This window comes from Cotesia glomerata, linkage group LG4, assembly GCF_020080835.1.
Source record: "Cotesia glomerata isolate CgM1 linkage group LG4, MPM_Cglom_v2.3, whole genome shotgun sequence".
NCBI lineage: Eukaryota > Metazoa > Arthropoda > Insecta > Hymenoptera > Braconidae > Cotesia > Cotesia glomerata.
The window spans coordinates 18,450,262-18,468,744 of record NC_058161.1 but is presented as its reverse complement, the minus strand read 5'-3'; the positions used below and the strand labels follow the sequence as shown (position 1 = coordinate 18,468,744).

The 18,483-nt window shown below is 26.9% G+C and overlaps 2 protein-coding genes across 2 annotated transcripts; both read left to right on the top strand.

Annotated features, from left to right (window-relative positions):
- The first annotated feature begins 904 nt into the window (after positions 1-904).
- Positions 905-12,286, top strand: LOC123262683 (protein tramtrack, beta isoform-like). Its single transcript, XM_044725019.1, has 4 exons — positions 905-1,109; positions 1,770-2,015; positions 5,081-5,257; positions 11,112-12,286. The coding sequence occupies exons 2-4, from the start codon at positions 1,833-1,835 to the stop codon at positions 11,877-11,879; spliced, it is 1,128 nt and encodes a 375-aa protein (XP_044580954.1). The 5' UTR covers positions 905-1,109; positions 1,770-1,832; the 3' UTR covers positions 11,880-12,286.
- Positions 12,287-16,417: 4,131 nt separating this feature from the next.
- LOC123263914 lies at positions 16,418-18,483 on the top strand. Its single transcript, XM_044726960.1, has 4 exons — positions 16,418-16,913; positions 17,030-17,273; positions 17,326-17,450; positions 18,121-18,483. The coding sequence occupies exons 1-4, from the start codon at positions 16,476-16,478 to the stop codon at positions 18,481-18,483; spliced, it is 1,170 nt and encodes a 389-aa protein (XP_044582895.1). The 5' UTR covers positions 16,418-16,475.

Here is an 18,483-nt window from a genome sequence, read left to right as displayed (position 1 = left end):
AACGTCCCTACTGCACATGCGTCGAATCATTTGGTTATATTGTTATTTATCAAAAACTTGATATAAAGTAATCAATATTATTAAAGTTAATTAATAATAATTTCTATGAATGAATAATTATTATGAAAAATATAACAATTTATTTAAAAACTTATTTAACACTAAAACACGCCGAGTTATTTGACAGTTAAAGCCATGAATATAATCGCGTATATAACGTATTTTATACTTAAAAAAAAAGGCTTAATAGAACTGTAGACTGGCTGTCAATATCGAAATCACCATAAACATTATTAACTAGTTATTGACTCCCATTATTTAAATATCATAAAGCATACAATTAATTTCGATTAATTAATTTTATAAATATTTCATATATTGTTAATTAAAAAAAAAAAATCGATCATATAATTACATTAACAAATTAATTTAAACTCGGCAATTAAAAAAAAATGCTTTTCTAACCAAAGTTGTTAAGAAAATAGACGCTCGTAAGCTGATTTGATGAACTGGTGCTAACTTTATTTTTTTTTAATGATCAATATTTAATATTTTGAACTGAATGTGATTTTTTTCAATTTTTTAATTAATTAGAATTTAATAAAAATTTATTTGATCGTTATTCTTATTACAGATAATTTAATATATTTAAAAATAATTTAGGGTGTCAATATTTAGACCCCCGTCAATAATTGGGGCTTTTACCTTATATCTTAAAAATTAATAAATTAAATAACTCATAAAATTTAAATAAAATTTTTTTGGCGGGAATTTCAAATCAGGGATTCCCCCAAAAACAAAAGCGCTAAATTATCAAGCGTGCAACCGTTCGCTACCTATCCAACAAGTATTCGTCTTCTTACCAACATAAAGTAAAAAAAACTAAAAAATGGCCGCAACAGATCACATGAGTAACAACACTACATTTATATATATTTTTTAATTTATAAATATAAAACAAAATTTGTCCACGCGTATAAAACTCACCACATGTAAACCAAAATAATCTTTATAAAAACGAGTGTGTGTATCAGTGCCTAACCAATCAAAAAAAAAAAAAAAAATCAAAATTACCGTAAATAAAAATCAACTCAAACGATGAATGAAAGGTTAAAGACTAAAATATTTATTTATTAGCATTACTAATTACTTATATATTTAATTGTTTTGTCCTTTTAATTATCATAATAATATTATAAATTAAAATCTAAAACAAAGTCAAATAATAGAATGACGTGTTGTATATATGCGAGCCAAAATGTCTCGTCTGAGACATTCTTGTCGTAGCCTCCAGCCATACCTGAAAAGACAATAATAGATTTGGCTGGAACCTACGGTCTGATTAAATAAATAGGATTGTCTCAACACACATACACATACGCATATACTTATTATCTGTCTCTCTCTTTCTCTTTAAAACTTAAACTTAACTTTAACTCCTCCTTGAGTGAACTGACATGACTAAGTAAAGAAGCTAATGTAAGAACTTATAAATTCTAGTATCACACAGTCACGTATTAAATCTCTTACATTAAGCGTGCACTCAAAATTAACTATTATTCTTCTTTATTTATTTATTTATTTATTATTATTAATTTTTTTATCAGGAAAAAAGTACGTAAAAAAATTAACTAACATTATTTTACTTTTGGGTTAAATAACCTTTCATTCAGTAGTTTTGAGGTGTGTTTATTTTATTATTAATTTAATATGTTGGGAATTTTTTAATAATTGTAGGTAGAATTATTTAATTATTAATATTATTATAGAGTTGAATTGAAGAATAGTTTGTGACTAGTAATATTTATTAGAGAAGAAAAGAAAGTTTTATAATGGAAGGGCAACAGTTTTGTTTGAGATGGCATAATTTTCAGAATACGTTACTTAGTACATTGCCTAAATTATTGGATGGTGGTTACTTGACAGATGTTACACTAAGTGCTGGTGGTAGGCATATACGTGCTCATAGAATTATTTTATCTGCTTGCAGTTATTACTTCAAAGAATTGTTTAAGGTATTAATGTTCTTTTTTTTTAACGCTTTATTTATTTTTTTAATTAATTGATTATTTCAATTATTATTTTTCAAAGTTCTGGATTAATTTTAAAAATGCGAAGATAAATTTATGGCCAATTTAATTTTTAAACTTGAAATTTTGAATTATATCATTCAATTTTTATTCAAAAAAATTTTTTTGGTAATGCAATTGTGGTATTTTTTGTTAGAAAAATTTTTTTTAGCGCTTTTTCTATTTTTTTTTATTATTTAATTTTTTTTAATTAGTTTTTGAAGCTCTGGATTAATTTTAAAAATGCGAAGATAAATTTAAGGTCAATTTAATTTTTAAACTTGAAAGTTTAAATTTTATCATTAAATTTTTGTTAGAAAAATTTTTTTTAGCGCTTTTTCTATTTTTTTTTATTATTTAATTTTTTTTCAATTGTTTATTTATTATTAATTAATTATTTGATTGATTATTTATTTAATTTTTTTTTTAAATTATTATTTTTTAAAGTTCTGGATTAATTTTAAAATTGCGAAGATAAATTTATGGCCAATTTAATTTTTAAACTTGAAATTTTAAATTATATCGTTAAATTTTTATTCAAAAAAATTTTTTTGGTAATGCAATTGTGGTTTTTTTTTGGTAGAAAAATTTTTTTTAGCGCTTTTTCTATTTTTTTTTTATTATTTAATTTTTTTCAATTGTTTATTTATTATTAATTAATTATTTGATTGATTATTCATTTAATTTTTTTTTTAATTATTAGTTTTTAAAGCTCTGGATTCATTTTAAAAATGCGAAGATAAATTTAAGGTCAATTTAATTTTTAAACTTGAAAGTTTAAATTTTATTATTAAATTTTTGTTAGAAAAAATTTTTTTAGCGCTTTTTCTATTTTTTTTTATTTAATTTTTTTCAATTGTTTATTTATTATTAATTAATTTTTTGATTGATTATTCATTTAATTTTTTTTTTAATTATTAGTTTTTAAAGTTCTGGATTCATTTTAAACGTGCGAAGATAAATTTATGGTCAATTTAGATTTTAAAGAAAAAAAAAATATTAAAGATTTTTTATCAGACTAATTTTAACAATTATTCTTCTTTAAAAGGTCTAAAAATTGTTAAATTAAATATTTGTAATAGAATTTTTTAAACTGTAATTTCTTAACTAGAAAAAAAAAAAAAAACTTTAATTTTACTTTAAAATAATAAGACTTTTTTTTTAGTATATTTTCCAGGAATTTTCTTCGCATTTTAAAATTAGTCTAGCGGCATAAGGGCAACAAGTAAATATTTACTTGCATTTAATGTTTAACTTACTTGCAGTAAGTTTTTATTTATTATTTTTCAGAGTTCTGGATTGGTTTTAAACGTGCGAAGATAAATTTATGGTCAAATTAATTAAAAAAAATTTATCATTTTTTGGATTGATAAATTTTTATAAAAAAAAACTGATTTTGGTTTTTTTTTATCTAAATATAAAAATTTACCTGAAAAAAAAAAAAAAACGTTTTCTATTGAAAGTTTTTTTTATCCTTTCTATCTTTATATTTATAATAAAAATTTTTGAACTGTAATTTCTTCACTAAAAAATTTTTTAATTCTAATTTAAAAATTTTTTTTAGTATATTTTCCAGGAATTTTCTTCGCATTTTAAAATTAGTCCAGCGGCATAAAGGCAACAATTAAATAAACAAAGAATTTATTAAGGATGATTCTATGAAAATTTTGAATCCAGGAAAAAATAGACCCGGAAAAAATTTTAAAGTTATGAAAAATTCATATTATTTCATTAAAATTGTTATAAAAAAAAAATTATAACAATAATATTTTTTTTTTTATTTTGTAACAAAAAGTGGAGCGATCATTCTGGGGATGCTTGTTGTGGTTGTCACATCAATAAAATTATTTCAAATATGGATACACAGAAAAAAAATTTACTTGAATCTCGTAAATAATTTTGAAGAGCTTCATCTTCTTAATTTGAGTAGAAAAGTTGTTAAACTAAGAAATTTTTAAGTAAATTTTACTTGATTCAAAAATTTTTTGTCCTCATTCAAGACAATGAAACTTTTTAAAATTATTTTCTTGGTTCAAGAATTTTCCTCTTGATTCAATTTTATTTTTTTTTCTGTGCATATAAAAAAATTTTAAAGTTATAAAAAATTCATATTATTTCATTAAAATTATTGTAAAATAAAAATTATAAACTTATTAAATTAGTATTAATATTTTTATAGTTTTTTATTTTATAATAATTTTAATAAAACAATATGAATTTTCCATAACTTTCAAATTTTTTCCGGTCTATTTTTTCTAATTACCGAAAATTTTTTAGTATAAAATTTATTCTGATCTTTTGAAACAGAAAAATTTCCTCGGCTGAAAAAAATTTTCCTTCAATCATACTGAAGTTAAAAGACATCTAATAATTTTTAAAATTTTTTTAACAAATAAATTATGACTAAAAATTTAGCATGCATAAATTATAGAAAAAATATTAATTTAATTTTTTTGAAATAATTTTCTAGACCTAATTTATCTGTTAAATAAAATCCTAAAATAGTCATCTGTTAATTTCAGTGTCACTTCCTTTGACATAATTTTTGTTCTCTAAAATATTTTTTTAAGTAAAAAAAAAACTTTTTTGATAGACAAATTTTTAGAAATAATTTTGCCTTTTATTACACACATTTCACTCAGGATCTTTTTATTTCTCAAATAAAAATTTTTATTTTTTAAAGCTGATTAATCAATCTGAGATACTTTTTTACTGAGTAACATTTATAATAAAATAAATTTGAATTTATACTCTAGAATTTAATTTAATAAAAAAAATTGATGATTTTTTATTTAAAAAAAAAAATTTTTTACTCTATAAAAGTTACTCAGATACCAGCTTACGTACACTAATTAAAGTATTTAATTAATCAGTAATTAATTTAAGAGTTCCAATGCTTGGTATAAAATTTTTTCACACTAATTTTTGACTCCGAAAAAACTTTCAAATTTAAATGAAAAAAATTTATTATTTTTATTTAAACTTTTACTAAAAAATTTTTTTGATTCCAGGATTTAAGTACTCTGCAACATCCTGTAATAGTATTACCAGGTATGGAGTACTCAAATTTATGTGCATTAGTAACATTTATGTATAACGGCGAAGTAAATATTTATCAAGAACAATTACCAGCACTTTTAGCAATGGCAGATACATTGCATATACGAGGACTCGCTGACATTGCCGGGGTAAGACTAAATAAAATATATTTTTAAAAGTTACTCACAGTATTATTAAATCAGTAATAAATAATAAATAATAACTATCATAGTTGCTTTTGCTACACCCGCTCCTGACATTAATAAAAATAAAGTTTTGAATAATAAATATTTTATATTTAGTTAAAGTCGCGAGAATTTTTCATAGGACTACTAATAAAATGCCCTTAACTTAATTAAGTATTCATAAAACGATAAGACTTATTGTTTAAGTACTTTTTGTAATTGTGGTATGTGATATACTAAGGAAAAAAAAATTTTAGGTGTTCTTTTTTAGAGATTTTCAAAGGATTGTCAATTGGAGAAAAATTGCTTTTGATCCCAAAATTAATTTACAAATTGTTAGTCAAGTAAATTTTTATTAATTAATATGAATACTAGCAACCTGGCAGTCACTATGTGACTGCTGTGATTTGTAAACTATAAATGAATGAAATCTTGCTTTATTGAATAATTACTTTTGTTAAATTGCATTATACTTTCTTAAATATTGACGATTTTAGAGATATAAGCTCATCCTGATGTTACACTCATCAAGAGCTTTCATTTGAATACCCACATGCATTTTTAATATATATTTCTTACATACAGATATATAATATTTATAAATATATAAAATATATGAAAAATTGATGTGGGTACTTAAATGAAAGGTCTCAATGAGTGTAATATCGGGGTGAGTTTATATCTTTAAAAATGTCAATAATTAAGAAATTATATTGTATTTTGTCAATTTATGATATTTTTAACGATATAAGCTCATTTTAATGTTACACTTATCGAGACCTTTCATTTGAGTACCCACATGCATTTTTGTATATTTTTCATATATACATATATATAATATATATAAATATATGAAAAATTGATGTGGGTACTCAAATGGAAGACTTAGATGAGTGTAATGTCGAGGTGAGCTTATATTTTTAAAATGTCAATAGTTCACAAGATAGCAGTTAGTTTCTTAATTATTGAAATTTTTAAAGATATAAGCTCATCCCGATGTTAAACTCATCAAGAGCTTTCATTTGAGTACCCACATGCATTTTTGTATATTTTTCATATATACATATATATAATATATATAAATATATGAAAAATTGATGTGGGTACTCAAATGAAAGGTCTCGATGAGTGTAATATCGGGGTGAGTTTATATCTTTAAAAATGTCAATAATTAAGAAATTATATTGTATTTTGTCAATTTATGATATTTTTAACGATATAAGCTCATTTTAATGTTACACTTATCGAGACCTTTCATTTGAGTACCCACATGCATTTTTGTATATTTTTCATATATACATATATATAATATATATAAATATATGAAAAATTGATGTGGGTACTCAAATGAAAGGTCTCGATGAGTGTAATATCGAGGTGAGTTTATATCTTTAAAAATGTCAATAGTTCCCAAGATACCAGGTCGTTTCTTAATTATAGACATTTTTAAAGATATAAGCTCATCTCGATGTTACATTCATCAAGAGCTTTCATTTGAGTACCCACATGTATTTTTGATATATTTTTCATATATACATATATATAATATATATAAATATATATATATATATATATATATATATATATATATATATATATATATATATATATATATATGTATATATAATATATATAAACATATAAATATATGAAAAATTGATGTGGGTACTCAAATGAAAGGTCTCGATGAGTGTAACATTGAAATGAGCTTATATCTTTGAAAATGTCAATAGTTCACAAGATACAAGATCACTTCTTAATCATGAATCTAGAGATCGAGAATTTTCGAATGCAGCCTAAATACCTATCATAATAAATTGACAAGCGGTGAGAATGACATGATATCTTGAAAAACTATAAATTAAAGTCAAGACCTTTGCAATGACACTAAATTTTACTAGAAAAATCCGATTTTATCATATGAATATCCTGGTCACAAAATTTTTCTTATTCTCTTTATAATATAGATAACTTATTGCAAAAAAATAGCCGGCGTTGAAAAATTTTGTAGTAAAAATCCAAAAATAGTATAAATTTTTCTCCAAAAGATACAATTCTTTGAAAATCGCTTAAAAATTTAATAACTTATCAAAACTCCTCACTTTCCGTAACAAAAGTATAAATAAAACAGCACGCTTTGTTAATAAAATTTGTCTAATAATTTTTCGTTATTATTGTTATTATCCTATGATCGTGTTGTTTTGTTCAGGTCACTTAAAAACACAATCATTCACTGTTCCTCACACGGTTGACTCCACTGAAGGAACTTCGAAACATTTAAACAAATAAACTAATAAAAAATCTAAAAAATATTCAAATGAAAACATAGATAGTCCCGATGTTTGTAAATTTGTTTCGACTTTTGCTTCCTCTAAATAATCAAGTTTGAACGTCTTTCCAACAACATCGGCAATACTGAAACATTGACGACGTGACAAAAAAAAAACAATTAAAAAATAAATTAAACTATTTGAATGAATATAAAAACAATTATAATATTAATAATAAAATAAGTTTTGAACAATATATAAACGATATACATGAGATCAAGATCGTTGTGTGTGTTGCAACTAAATATGCAAGTGGATGCATCAATCCCGTGGATCCTTACCCCATAGAAATGAAAATTTGAACCAGGTATATTTATATCAATAAAAATTAGCCTTTCATTATATTAATATTTTTATTTTTGTTTTTTAATAAAAAGAAAGCTGGTCATTTGAATTTAATATTTTTATAATTTATTAATAACGGGCTTAATAATTTTATTAACATTTCTTTCATTACACAGAAAAAAAGGTTCACTTGAGCCAAGAAAATATTTTTCTTCCTAATTATTTTCTTGAGCGAAAAAAAAATTTTTTTTTGACACAAGAAATTTCACTTATACCAACAAAATTAATTCTCTTGCTTCAAGAAATACGTATCTTGATCCAAGAAAATTTAAGTCAAGAAAATCTTGTTGTTTTGAGAAAATTCAGCCTCTTGCTCCAAAAAATTTAGTTCTTCATAGAAGTAAATTTTCTTGTCTTGAGAAAATTTCTCTCTTGCTCCAAAAAATTAAATATAAAGATAGAAGTAAATTTTCATTAATATTTTTATTGATTAAAATGTCAAATGGGAAGATCAAATAATATTTCATCATTTTTTTTCATTCAATATGTATAATTGCACGCTAAAATAATATAAAATGGGTATCAAATATTCAAGAGAAAAATTTTTTCTCAGCTGAAGTAATTGGCGCTGCTTCCCTAAAGTATCTAAAAATCTTGATCAAATATAAAAATTTATTGTATCAAGTATTTATGATAATTTGAATTAAGAAAAAATGACTTCCACCAAGAAAAGAATTCAAAGAAAAATTTTTACTTCGGCCAACACAACTTCGGTCTTCCTTCAGGCACCCGAAAATTTTCTTGAGCCAAGAATTTTGTTCTCCAGTCAAGAAATTTTTCTTTCTGTGTAGCTGTCGCTAATATGAATTAATTTTGTTTGTTTTTCATTAAATTAACATTATTTCTCCCCTCAGATCTCTCGCGACTTTAATACGCTTTTTTTTTGTAAAGCTAGAATTTTATTTCAATTTCGACGATCACAACATAAAGTACATATGTTGTTTTACTTTCCCTAATGGTAGAAATAACTTTGTTCTTTCTATTGTAAGTTTTCCTTGTGGAAAGGTAGACATTGTTCATATTGGACGGCAAAAGTATATGCGATTTGGATTTAGTTTTAACTTTGTACATGACACAGTGAATCTAAACTAGTCACTGGTGATGATATACATTGAATAACTTAATGACAGTCATCAAATCTATTTCTGGCTATCCATCTTTATCCTTTACCAAACAATTTAACGTTTTGAAATCCAGTTGAATACGAGTCGCCATTTAATTTGTAAAACAATTTCACCCAGTAGAGTTATGTGGGGCAAGTTTGCGCACTTAAGCATTCAAACTAGTGTCAAAATTAAACGATAAGCATGAAAGGAAAATAAAAATGTCTCTGATAGAGTATTTATTTAGGTAATAATTAAATTGATAAATAAAGTTTAAAACCTTAACACTTCGGAAAAAAAAAACGAATTAATCCGAATGATTCTAAATGCGCACACTTACCCCGTACTAAGAGTAAGTGTGCGCACTCGTGTGGGGTAAATTTGCGCAACTAAGGGAACTAAGTGGATTTTTAATGCCCTAAGCAGACTGATTTTAATAATTCTTAGATAACTTTATTGAGACATAACATAACTTCAAATGTTATGCTAAATAAAAAGCTCAGATACATTATTGACTGAAAAAAATTAATTTACTTTAGTTACTATCCTTAGTACAGTGTAACAATCTTTGCCATGACAGAAAAATTAACCTTTACGCCACCAGATTCTTAATATTTTATTTTTTAAGTAAACGAATGATACCATATGGGTTTTTCTTGCATAAGCTCATTTTCCACCAACAAACATTTAATTTGCCTACACATATCACAAACTTTCCCCTCCTCATTCATAAATAAAGGGGTCGCGCACTCCTTTATTTTTTATGAGTAAGTTTTTAAAGTAAAGATCCAAATTTCTTAATCTAAAAATAAATAAAAATTTTATTTTTAATACTTATGAGCTGCTTTGATGTTTCGGATTATTAATCACTTCCAAAGGCTTAAGAAAATTACTCTTGTTCAAAACAATATTATCAATTTTAAATTCGTTCTTGTTCAAAAACTCAATTATTTTGTTTAAATATCTAACAGATTCATTGAACCGATTAACCAAATTGGATGATGTTTTAACGTGCTTCTTAAGAATAATTTTAACTTTGTCAATTTCTCGTTCAATTATCAATACAATTTAGATTTAGATTTAGATTTAGATTTATTGGTTTATGCCAAGGCAAATTGCCAAATGACAAAGTTAAATTACAAGTTTAATTGATACAGTAATTTATTTAATCTAACTTAAGTTAAGTGTTTGGTATAAAAATTTATAGAGTAATTATTTATTGAATAATTTTGAGTTTGAGTTAACTGAATGTACAATAGGTAAGTGTGATAGAGTAAACACATATGAATAGATTATGATATCGATCAACAATGAGTGATTTACAATAATGGTTAGTTCAGATTTAAAAATTTACAGTAGCTTACAATTTCACAGATTAATACCAAGTAATCCTAATATTATAAATATTATAAACACTTTGTACAGAATATATTCAGAGACATGAAACTAAGATTTAAGAAATACATCAATGAATTCAAAGGTAAAGCTCATACATCTATATTAAATAAGTAGTCGTACAGTTTATTTTTAAAAATTTCAATACTGCTTGCATATACAATTTCCGATGGTAACTCTTCCCATAGTCGAATTGATGAAACTACAAATGAATATTCAAAACAGGATGTTAAAAATTTCGGCATTGTGAATTTCACATTATTTTTCTTTGCTGCTAAACGATCGGCACGCCTTACTCCAGTAATATCAGTAAACAATTCTCGTAATATCAGTAAACAATTTCTCAATTTTTTACTGAAAAGATCAAAGTTTAAGCTAAGTTTCCACCAAAAAACCTTTAATTTGCCTACACATCACAAACCTTTCTCTCCTCATTCATAAATAAAAAAATTGCGCACACTTACTCCACGTGACTCTAACCATATTTGTTACAAATTTACGAATCGCCACTCTATTATATATACCTAAAATAATAAGCCAGTATAAATTTACGATAAATGTCTACCTTTCTTCCAAAATGGAAAACTAATCCAAGAAAATGATCTAAGAAAACAAGAAACCTGAAAAACAATGTTGGTCTTTCAGAAAAATTCACACCACGACAACGGATTATTTATCCATCCTACGATACCAAATGACGATCCAGAAGTACCAAATGAAACGACAATAAAAGAAGAAAAACTAGAATCATCAAATTCAAACTTAGGATCATCAATAACTTCAACTTTAAATACCTCAAATACCTCTACAAAATCAACTAAAAGCGACATACTCGATTCAGTATCACAGTTGCTGCCTAACCAGCTCGCAGATGATGATTTACTTAACGATAATCCCCCCGACATACCTTGTAGCGTTAAAACGAAGCCATACTACTCAATAAATGCAAAACTAGCTCAACGCGAACGGAAACAACAACAGCTCACTAATTACCAAAACGGACCACATGCTAAGGACATAAGTAACTACAATAACAACGACGCTGTTAATGACGATCAAAATATTACGATAGATGATATAAAGAACAATGTTATAAGCGACTCAAATCTACGATTTTTGACGACAAGCACTGCTTCAGCCGCTGCGGTTGCGGCTGTTGCTTCGGGAAGAACCAATCAAAATTGCAACAAAACTAGTGTTACTTGTCTGATTTGCGGCAAACAATTGAGCAATCAGTACAACTTACGCGTTCACATGGAAACACACAGCAATAGTTCGTACAGTTGTACTGCTTGTTCCCACGTATCAAGATCCAGAGACGCGTTGAGGAAACACGTGTCTTACAGACATCCAGTGGCAACTCCGCAAAAACGTCCGCGATATAGTCTCAATAAACCTGAAAATTTTGTGTGATTTAAGCTTAGAATTACTTTGTTCGTTTGTTTAGCCAATTTATCTTATTGTTAACCTTTATTTTTTGTTTATTCAAATATTATTATGTTTAATTGTTATTTTGTTCAACGATATGTTGGATTTTAATGCCAAAATTGGTTAATTGGTTTGATATATTTAATAACTAGGTAAATTTTATATTTTTATCCTTTTGTTTAGAATTTTTAGATATTTATTGTTAAAATTCTGTTTGCCGAGCAAAAGTAACCTTGATAAAATATAACCTCTGATCTATTGACTGTATACAGTATTTTTGTAGAAATATTGGGGATTCCCCGCCACCTATGCCGGGAAATTTGAAAAATTCAAAATTTTGTGAAGAAATTTAAAGTTTTCTTTTTAAGGAGATCCACGTAGTCAAATTTTTAAAACTTCCTGAAAATTTGTAAATTCAATCTACGTAATAATTAATAAAAAAATTAAACTGTAGGTTTCCGGGATATTTAATGAAATAATTAGGTTTTAAAAATGTAATTTTTACATGTAAATGGAGATTCCACCAGCCGGATTTGGTTAAGAATTTAATGCAATTAACGATTTAAAAAAAAATGTATTTTCATTGAATTTCATTGAAAAAATAATAAGCTTTCGATTAAAACAATAAAAAAGTAGCTTTCCGAACGTATTACGGAGATATTTTATATTTTTTATGAAAAATCACTCGGAACTTGCGTTCATTAAAGTCTTGTATTTGACTTGGCAACAGCGCTTGCGCAGTTACCCAAAGCATAAGTAACTGCGATTTTTTAAATGCAAGATCTTAGTCATTTTAGTTAGACAGTAAACATAGATAAATTTTAAGATTAGGGAACTCTTGCGGTGTTGTCAAGTGTATACCGGTAATTCAGAGTGCTATATTTTTTATTAGTCAATTAAATTTTAATTATTTAATGAGTAAATTTTTCGGAAATTACCTCAAAAATGTTATTAATTAATTTAAAAATCAATTTTGAGATAACAGAATTATTTCTATGTATATTTAACTTCCCGCTAAAAATACTGTAAATTTTCAAAAATCGGGAAGTTATTGGTTTTACCCCGCTTTTCAAAAATCGAGTTTTAAACCACTCATAACTTTTGAACGGCTTGACCGATTTGATCGCGGTTAGCGCCATTTGAAAGTTCTAGACTAAACTTAGATTTGTAATACGATTTGGACTGATTCGGACCAGTAGATTTTGAGAAATTTTGAAGAAACTACGAAAAAAAAATTTTTCAAATGTGGTTTTTTTGGAATAACTTTTAAACAGTTTTACCGATCGATTACCAAAACTAATCAGCTGTTAACATAAAAAAACCACGTCGATCGCCACCAAGCCGGTCAAAATCGGTTGATTCGTTCGTGAGTTATCGTTGACAAAAAAAAACGAAAAAAAGTGATTTTTTCGAACTTCGGTTTGAAAATTCAAAAAATAGTGATTTATTAAACTTCCATCAGACTTTCAAGCTCGAAGAGCTCAAAAGCATATAAAAGCTATTTTTTGAGCTCGGAGAGCTCAAAATAACACATAAATTGTATTTTTGAGCTCGAAGAGCTTAAAAACATCATAAGCGCAATTTTAAGCGCTTGGATACAGAATTAGCGGGAAATTGCAGGGATGGCCTTTAGGGTCAACCGTTTTCCTAATTTTTAACTTCCCGCTACGAAAATCAACGATTTTAAAAAATCGGGAAGTTATTGTTTTCACCCCGTTTTGCAAAAACCGAGTTTTCATCAGATCTCGACGTTTGAAAGTCACAGGAAGCTTCCCTGACTATCCCCGCGAGGTTGTCACGGTGTCTGTATGTATGTGTGTGTGTGTGTGTGTGTATGTGTAAAAGTATGTGAACCGCTTATAACTTTTGAACGGCTTGACCGATTTCATCGCGGTTGGTGCCATTCAAAAGGGCTTGACCAAACTTAGATTTTGAAAACTATTTGGACCGATTCAGATCAATAGATTTTGAGAAATCTTAAAAAAACTTAACAAAAAAATTTTCTTCAAATGTGGTTTTTTTGGAATAACTTTTAAACGGCTTGATGGTTCAATTCCAAAAACTAATCAGCTCTTAACCTCAAAAAACCACGTCGATCGCCACCAGTCCGGTCAAAATCGGTTGATTCGTTCGAGAGATATCGTGAACGAAAGAAAACCGAAAAAAGTGTTTTTTCGGAATAACTCCGAAATTCCTAGCGCGATCAATTCAAAATCTGAGATTCTTTGTGAGGCTTGAAAAACTGCGTCGAATGCTGCCAACCGCGTGAAAATCGGTTTATTCATTCAAAAGTTATTGCGGTTTAAAAATTCAAAAAATAGTGTCATCAAATCCCTATCAGACTTTTGAGCTCGAAGAGCTCAAAAGCATAGGACAACAATCTCTTTGAGCTTGGAGAGCTCAAAATAACCCATAAATTGTATTTTTGAGCTCAAAGAGCTCAAAAACGTCATTGGTGCAATTTTAAGCGCCTAAATATGGAATTAGCGGGAAGTTGCAGGGATGGCCTTCAGGGTCAACCGTTTTCCTAATTTTTTTTTTATAGACATTCTTTATCCTAGGCGGGTACTTGGATCTCCTTAAATATGAAAATAGTTTTCATTTTTAGTGTTGCAATTCATATTTACAGAATATATTACTAAATCCTTGAGGTTAGTTTGTTATTTTTCTTTGAAGTTATTTTGTGCTAAGGATTAATATCAAGTTACCAAATCAAGCAATGCCAATGAATTCAATTAAAAAAAAAAATACTTAGATTAAATGGTTTATTATTTAAATTAATGGGATAGTTTGAATTACTTTTAGTGGTTAAAATATATAGTTGTGTTGACAAAGTGCCTATATAATGAACAATAAAAAAAATATATTTAATACTACAAAGAAAGTAAGAATCAAAGTTGAAAAAAAAATAAATTAAAGACAATTTTAATAAATTATTGATAGGATATTTTTATGGTATCTTTATCTTTAAAAAAAATAATTAATTACATTTATATAAAATACTTAACGATTTAATAATGAATTATAAAAAGTCAATTGTACATAGCTCAACGTGACCTGAGATGACTGTTTGGATATCTAGTCCATAATGTTTTTTGGGGAGGGGGGTAGGAAAACAAATGCCATATAATTAATAATTTATATATATATATATATATATATATATATATATATATATATATATATATATATATATATATATATATATATATATATATATATATATATATATATTAACAAATGAAAAAGACAAAAAAATTAATTAATATAATGATTTATTAAGAATTATGTAGAAAAAAAATATTCTGTTTAGAATATACTCTTAATTATTAATCAAATATTATTACTTTGTTGCGTAGATTATAATTCAATTTTATTATAATTATTATTATTTGTTTTTTTTCTTGAGATTTTATAAAAAAATATTTTTTATCTAATCAATTTTTATTGATTGTAAAATGTTTTTTAAGAGAATCTCAAAAAGATTATTTTATGGCGGGATAAAATACAAACATTTATAAAAATATGTTTAGTTAAATGATTATAAATTAATATATATGTATTTTAAAATTGTTCAGAGTTGGAGAGAAGAAAAAAAATAATTGTTACGTGTACTTTTTAATAAGTACTTTGTTTAGTGTTCAAATTGTTATAGTACCTTTTTCTTGTTGTTAAATAGTTTTAATAAAGACATCTTATTAAAACTCTTGTAATTGTGTTTTTTTGCTTATATTTTTATCCTGATAATCCGTATTCGCAATTTCAAGAAAATTTTGTCATAATAAATTTTATTTTGTGGAGTTATGACGAATAATAGCGTTGGCTCAAAAGTTTATGTATATAAGTATGATATAACGCGGCATGTAAGCAAGATTGCGTCCACAGTTCTTAACCGATTTTTATGAAATTTTGTGGAATTATTTTATGGATCAATACCTTGATCAAGTTTGAAGATGAACTAAATCGGCCGGTTGATTTACGAGTTGTGGGTGTTTGAAAATTTTTTTCATTTTCAAAAAATTTTTTATTTCGTCAATTTTATGGAAATTATTTTCCAGATGTTGAAGATAGATTAATTTTATTAAATTTATCTTAAAGTTCCTATAATTACCTTCAATTTAAGCTATTATTTGTCTGATTTTGATGATTTTTTAAATTGATTCCGTGATTTTAAAAATTTGAAAAAATTTTATAATGCATGTATTTCGGGCGTTTTTCTTTTAGAAATTTATCAGCCGTAAAAGATAGCTTAATTCTATTAAATTTATGTCAAAGTTCACATAATTATCTTAAATTTAAGCTACTATTTCTCGACTTTTGATAGTTTTTTCAATTTATTTCGTAGTTTGGAAAATAAAAAATAAATTAATTTTTGGATTTTATCTTCAAATAACTTTCATATATAACAAATCCTATTTTTAGGTAGATTTTTCATGAATTCTGACTAATTAAAATGACAAAAACAGAATTCGTGTCTGATGTAAATAACTTTTAATGACATAGAATTACAGATGCGTGATGTAGCGATGCAATTCAACCTAGACTTGGAAGCAGTCGGTAGGTTTTTCTGTCACTTTCAGTATGAACTTCGTAAGACTAACTTTAGTGATTTTTTTCGCGGCAAAAATAACCGCGTCCTTTGACGTTGAGTCCCCAAATTCCATCGAGGAAATAATTGAATTTGTCGCGGAGATTACTGATTCCATTAATGGAGAGAAGTTAAATGCAACCGAGGAGCTGGTGGATAATTTTAGGATCGACGGGTACCGAAATTACGGAGAAGTTGTCAGGAAATATTTCGCTGAGTTTCTACATTCAAAAGTGACCGATGAACAGATCGAGGAATTGAAGAATTGTATCGACAAAATAGACAAAGCGTGGATAAAATTTAGGTCTGAAGAGGGTGAAGCCGAGTTACGCGAATTCGTGAAGCTGTTGCCGAAGATTTTGAGCAAACTGTACAGTATTTACGTCGGAAATGGTCGAGGTATCAAAGGATTCCCAACTCGAGTTGCAACAGTAAGTTATAACTTAATTAAGACCACAGAATATTCGCATTCTAAGATAAAATCCCACGTGGGATGTGTTCGAATGTTTTTCCATTAAAAATTCAGATGATTTAACAATAATTTCAGGATTCGCGACCTTCGGAATGCGAAAGAACAGAAAACGACCAATTGCGCCTGCGAAAACTTCATCAAATTTTGATACTTTCAGAAATCCGCGGATTTATTTTATCCCTAAAAGCTTCCGAAGACCCTCAAAAGGCAGCAGCTCGTGCTATTTTTCACTCCCAACAATATTTGCAGGCTACTTGCCAAGGTTTCCTGAATAAATTTATTCATCATCGAAGCTGTGACCCTCCAGAGGACATTAAAGGTAAGCAGTAAGAATTTTTCTAACAATTTTTGAGCTTAATGGGCGTTTCTAGGTGAAACCTTTTCTAAATTTCTGGGCCTTTTTCAAGGCGTGGTAGTCAATGAGCTCCAAATTGACACCGTCTCCGACTTTAATCATTGCCGAGGGGATTGCGACCATGTGGACTACTCGAAAATTGTAAAATGTTACAATGTTTTTTTTCGGGGTAAAAAAATCACTCACTGCACGGAAAGAAATACAGTAGCGCTCAAAAGTATTTTGACAACATAAAATTTTTTAATATTTTTTTAAAATAAAAGCCTATCGGAAAATGTATTGAGTATAATGTAGAGTAGTGTAATTGCGACTATTTAAGCGTATCAAATTACAACTTGTTTGTTTACACACCGCGCCACCGAACGTACTTGACTTACCGTGAGCTCAAAAGTATTTTGACACGCATTTGACTTGAAAAACTCGCAGATTACTTGTTCCTTAGTTTTTATTATTACATATATTTACTTGCTGTGGTTACTTCAATATGCCTAAGTGCAAGGAATATTCTAGTGATTTTAAAAAAGCCGTTATTAATGCATTAAAACAAGGATTGAAACAAACAGAAGTTGCTCGTTTGTTTAAAGTGTCTCGACAGTTAGTTAGCTTATGGAATAAAGTCTATAACAAAAGAAAAACTGTCGAAAGTAAGCCTCGAACAGGCCGCCCAAGAAAAACTTCTTCTTACATCGATCATATTATAAAAAAGTTATCAGCAAATGATATACGGATGTCCGCTGTAATGATAAAAAATGAATTAAAAGAAAAATATAACGTAGATATTCATATTTCTACTGTTAAACGACGCTTAAAGGTCCTAGGGTTATATGGCCGAAGACCGGCTAAAAAACCTTTAATATCGAAAAAAAACAGGAAGTCTCGTCTTGAGTTCGCGAAACAGCATATATCGTGGTCAAGTTTAGAGTGGTCTAAAGTTTTATGGAGTGACGAAAGTAAATTTAATTTAATGTCACCTGATGGTATCAAGTACATTCGGCGTCCAGTAAACAAAAAATACGATTATCGGTATCAAATACCCACAGTTAAACATAGAGGTGGTAGTGTGATGGTTTGGGGATGTTTTTCACGGTCTGGAGTTGGACCATTAGTTCGAATAGAAAGAAAAATGGATCAGTTCATGTATGCAAATATATTAAAGTCTCAGATGTTACCATAA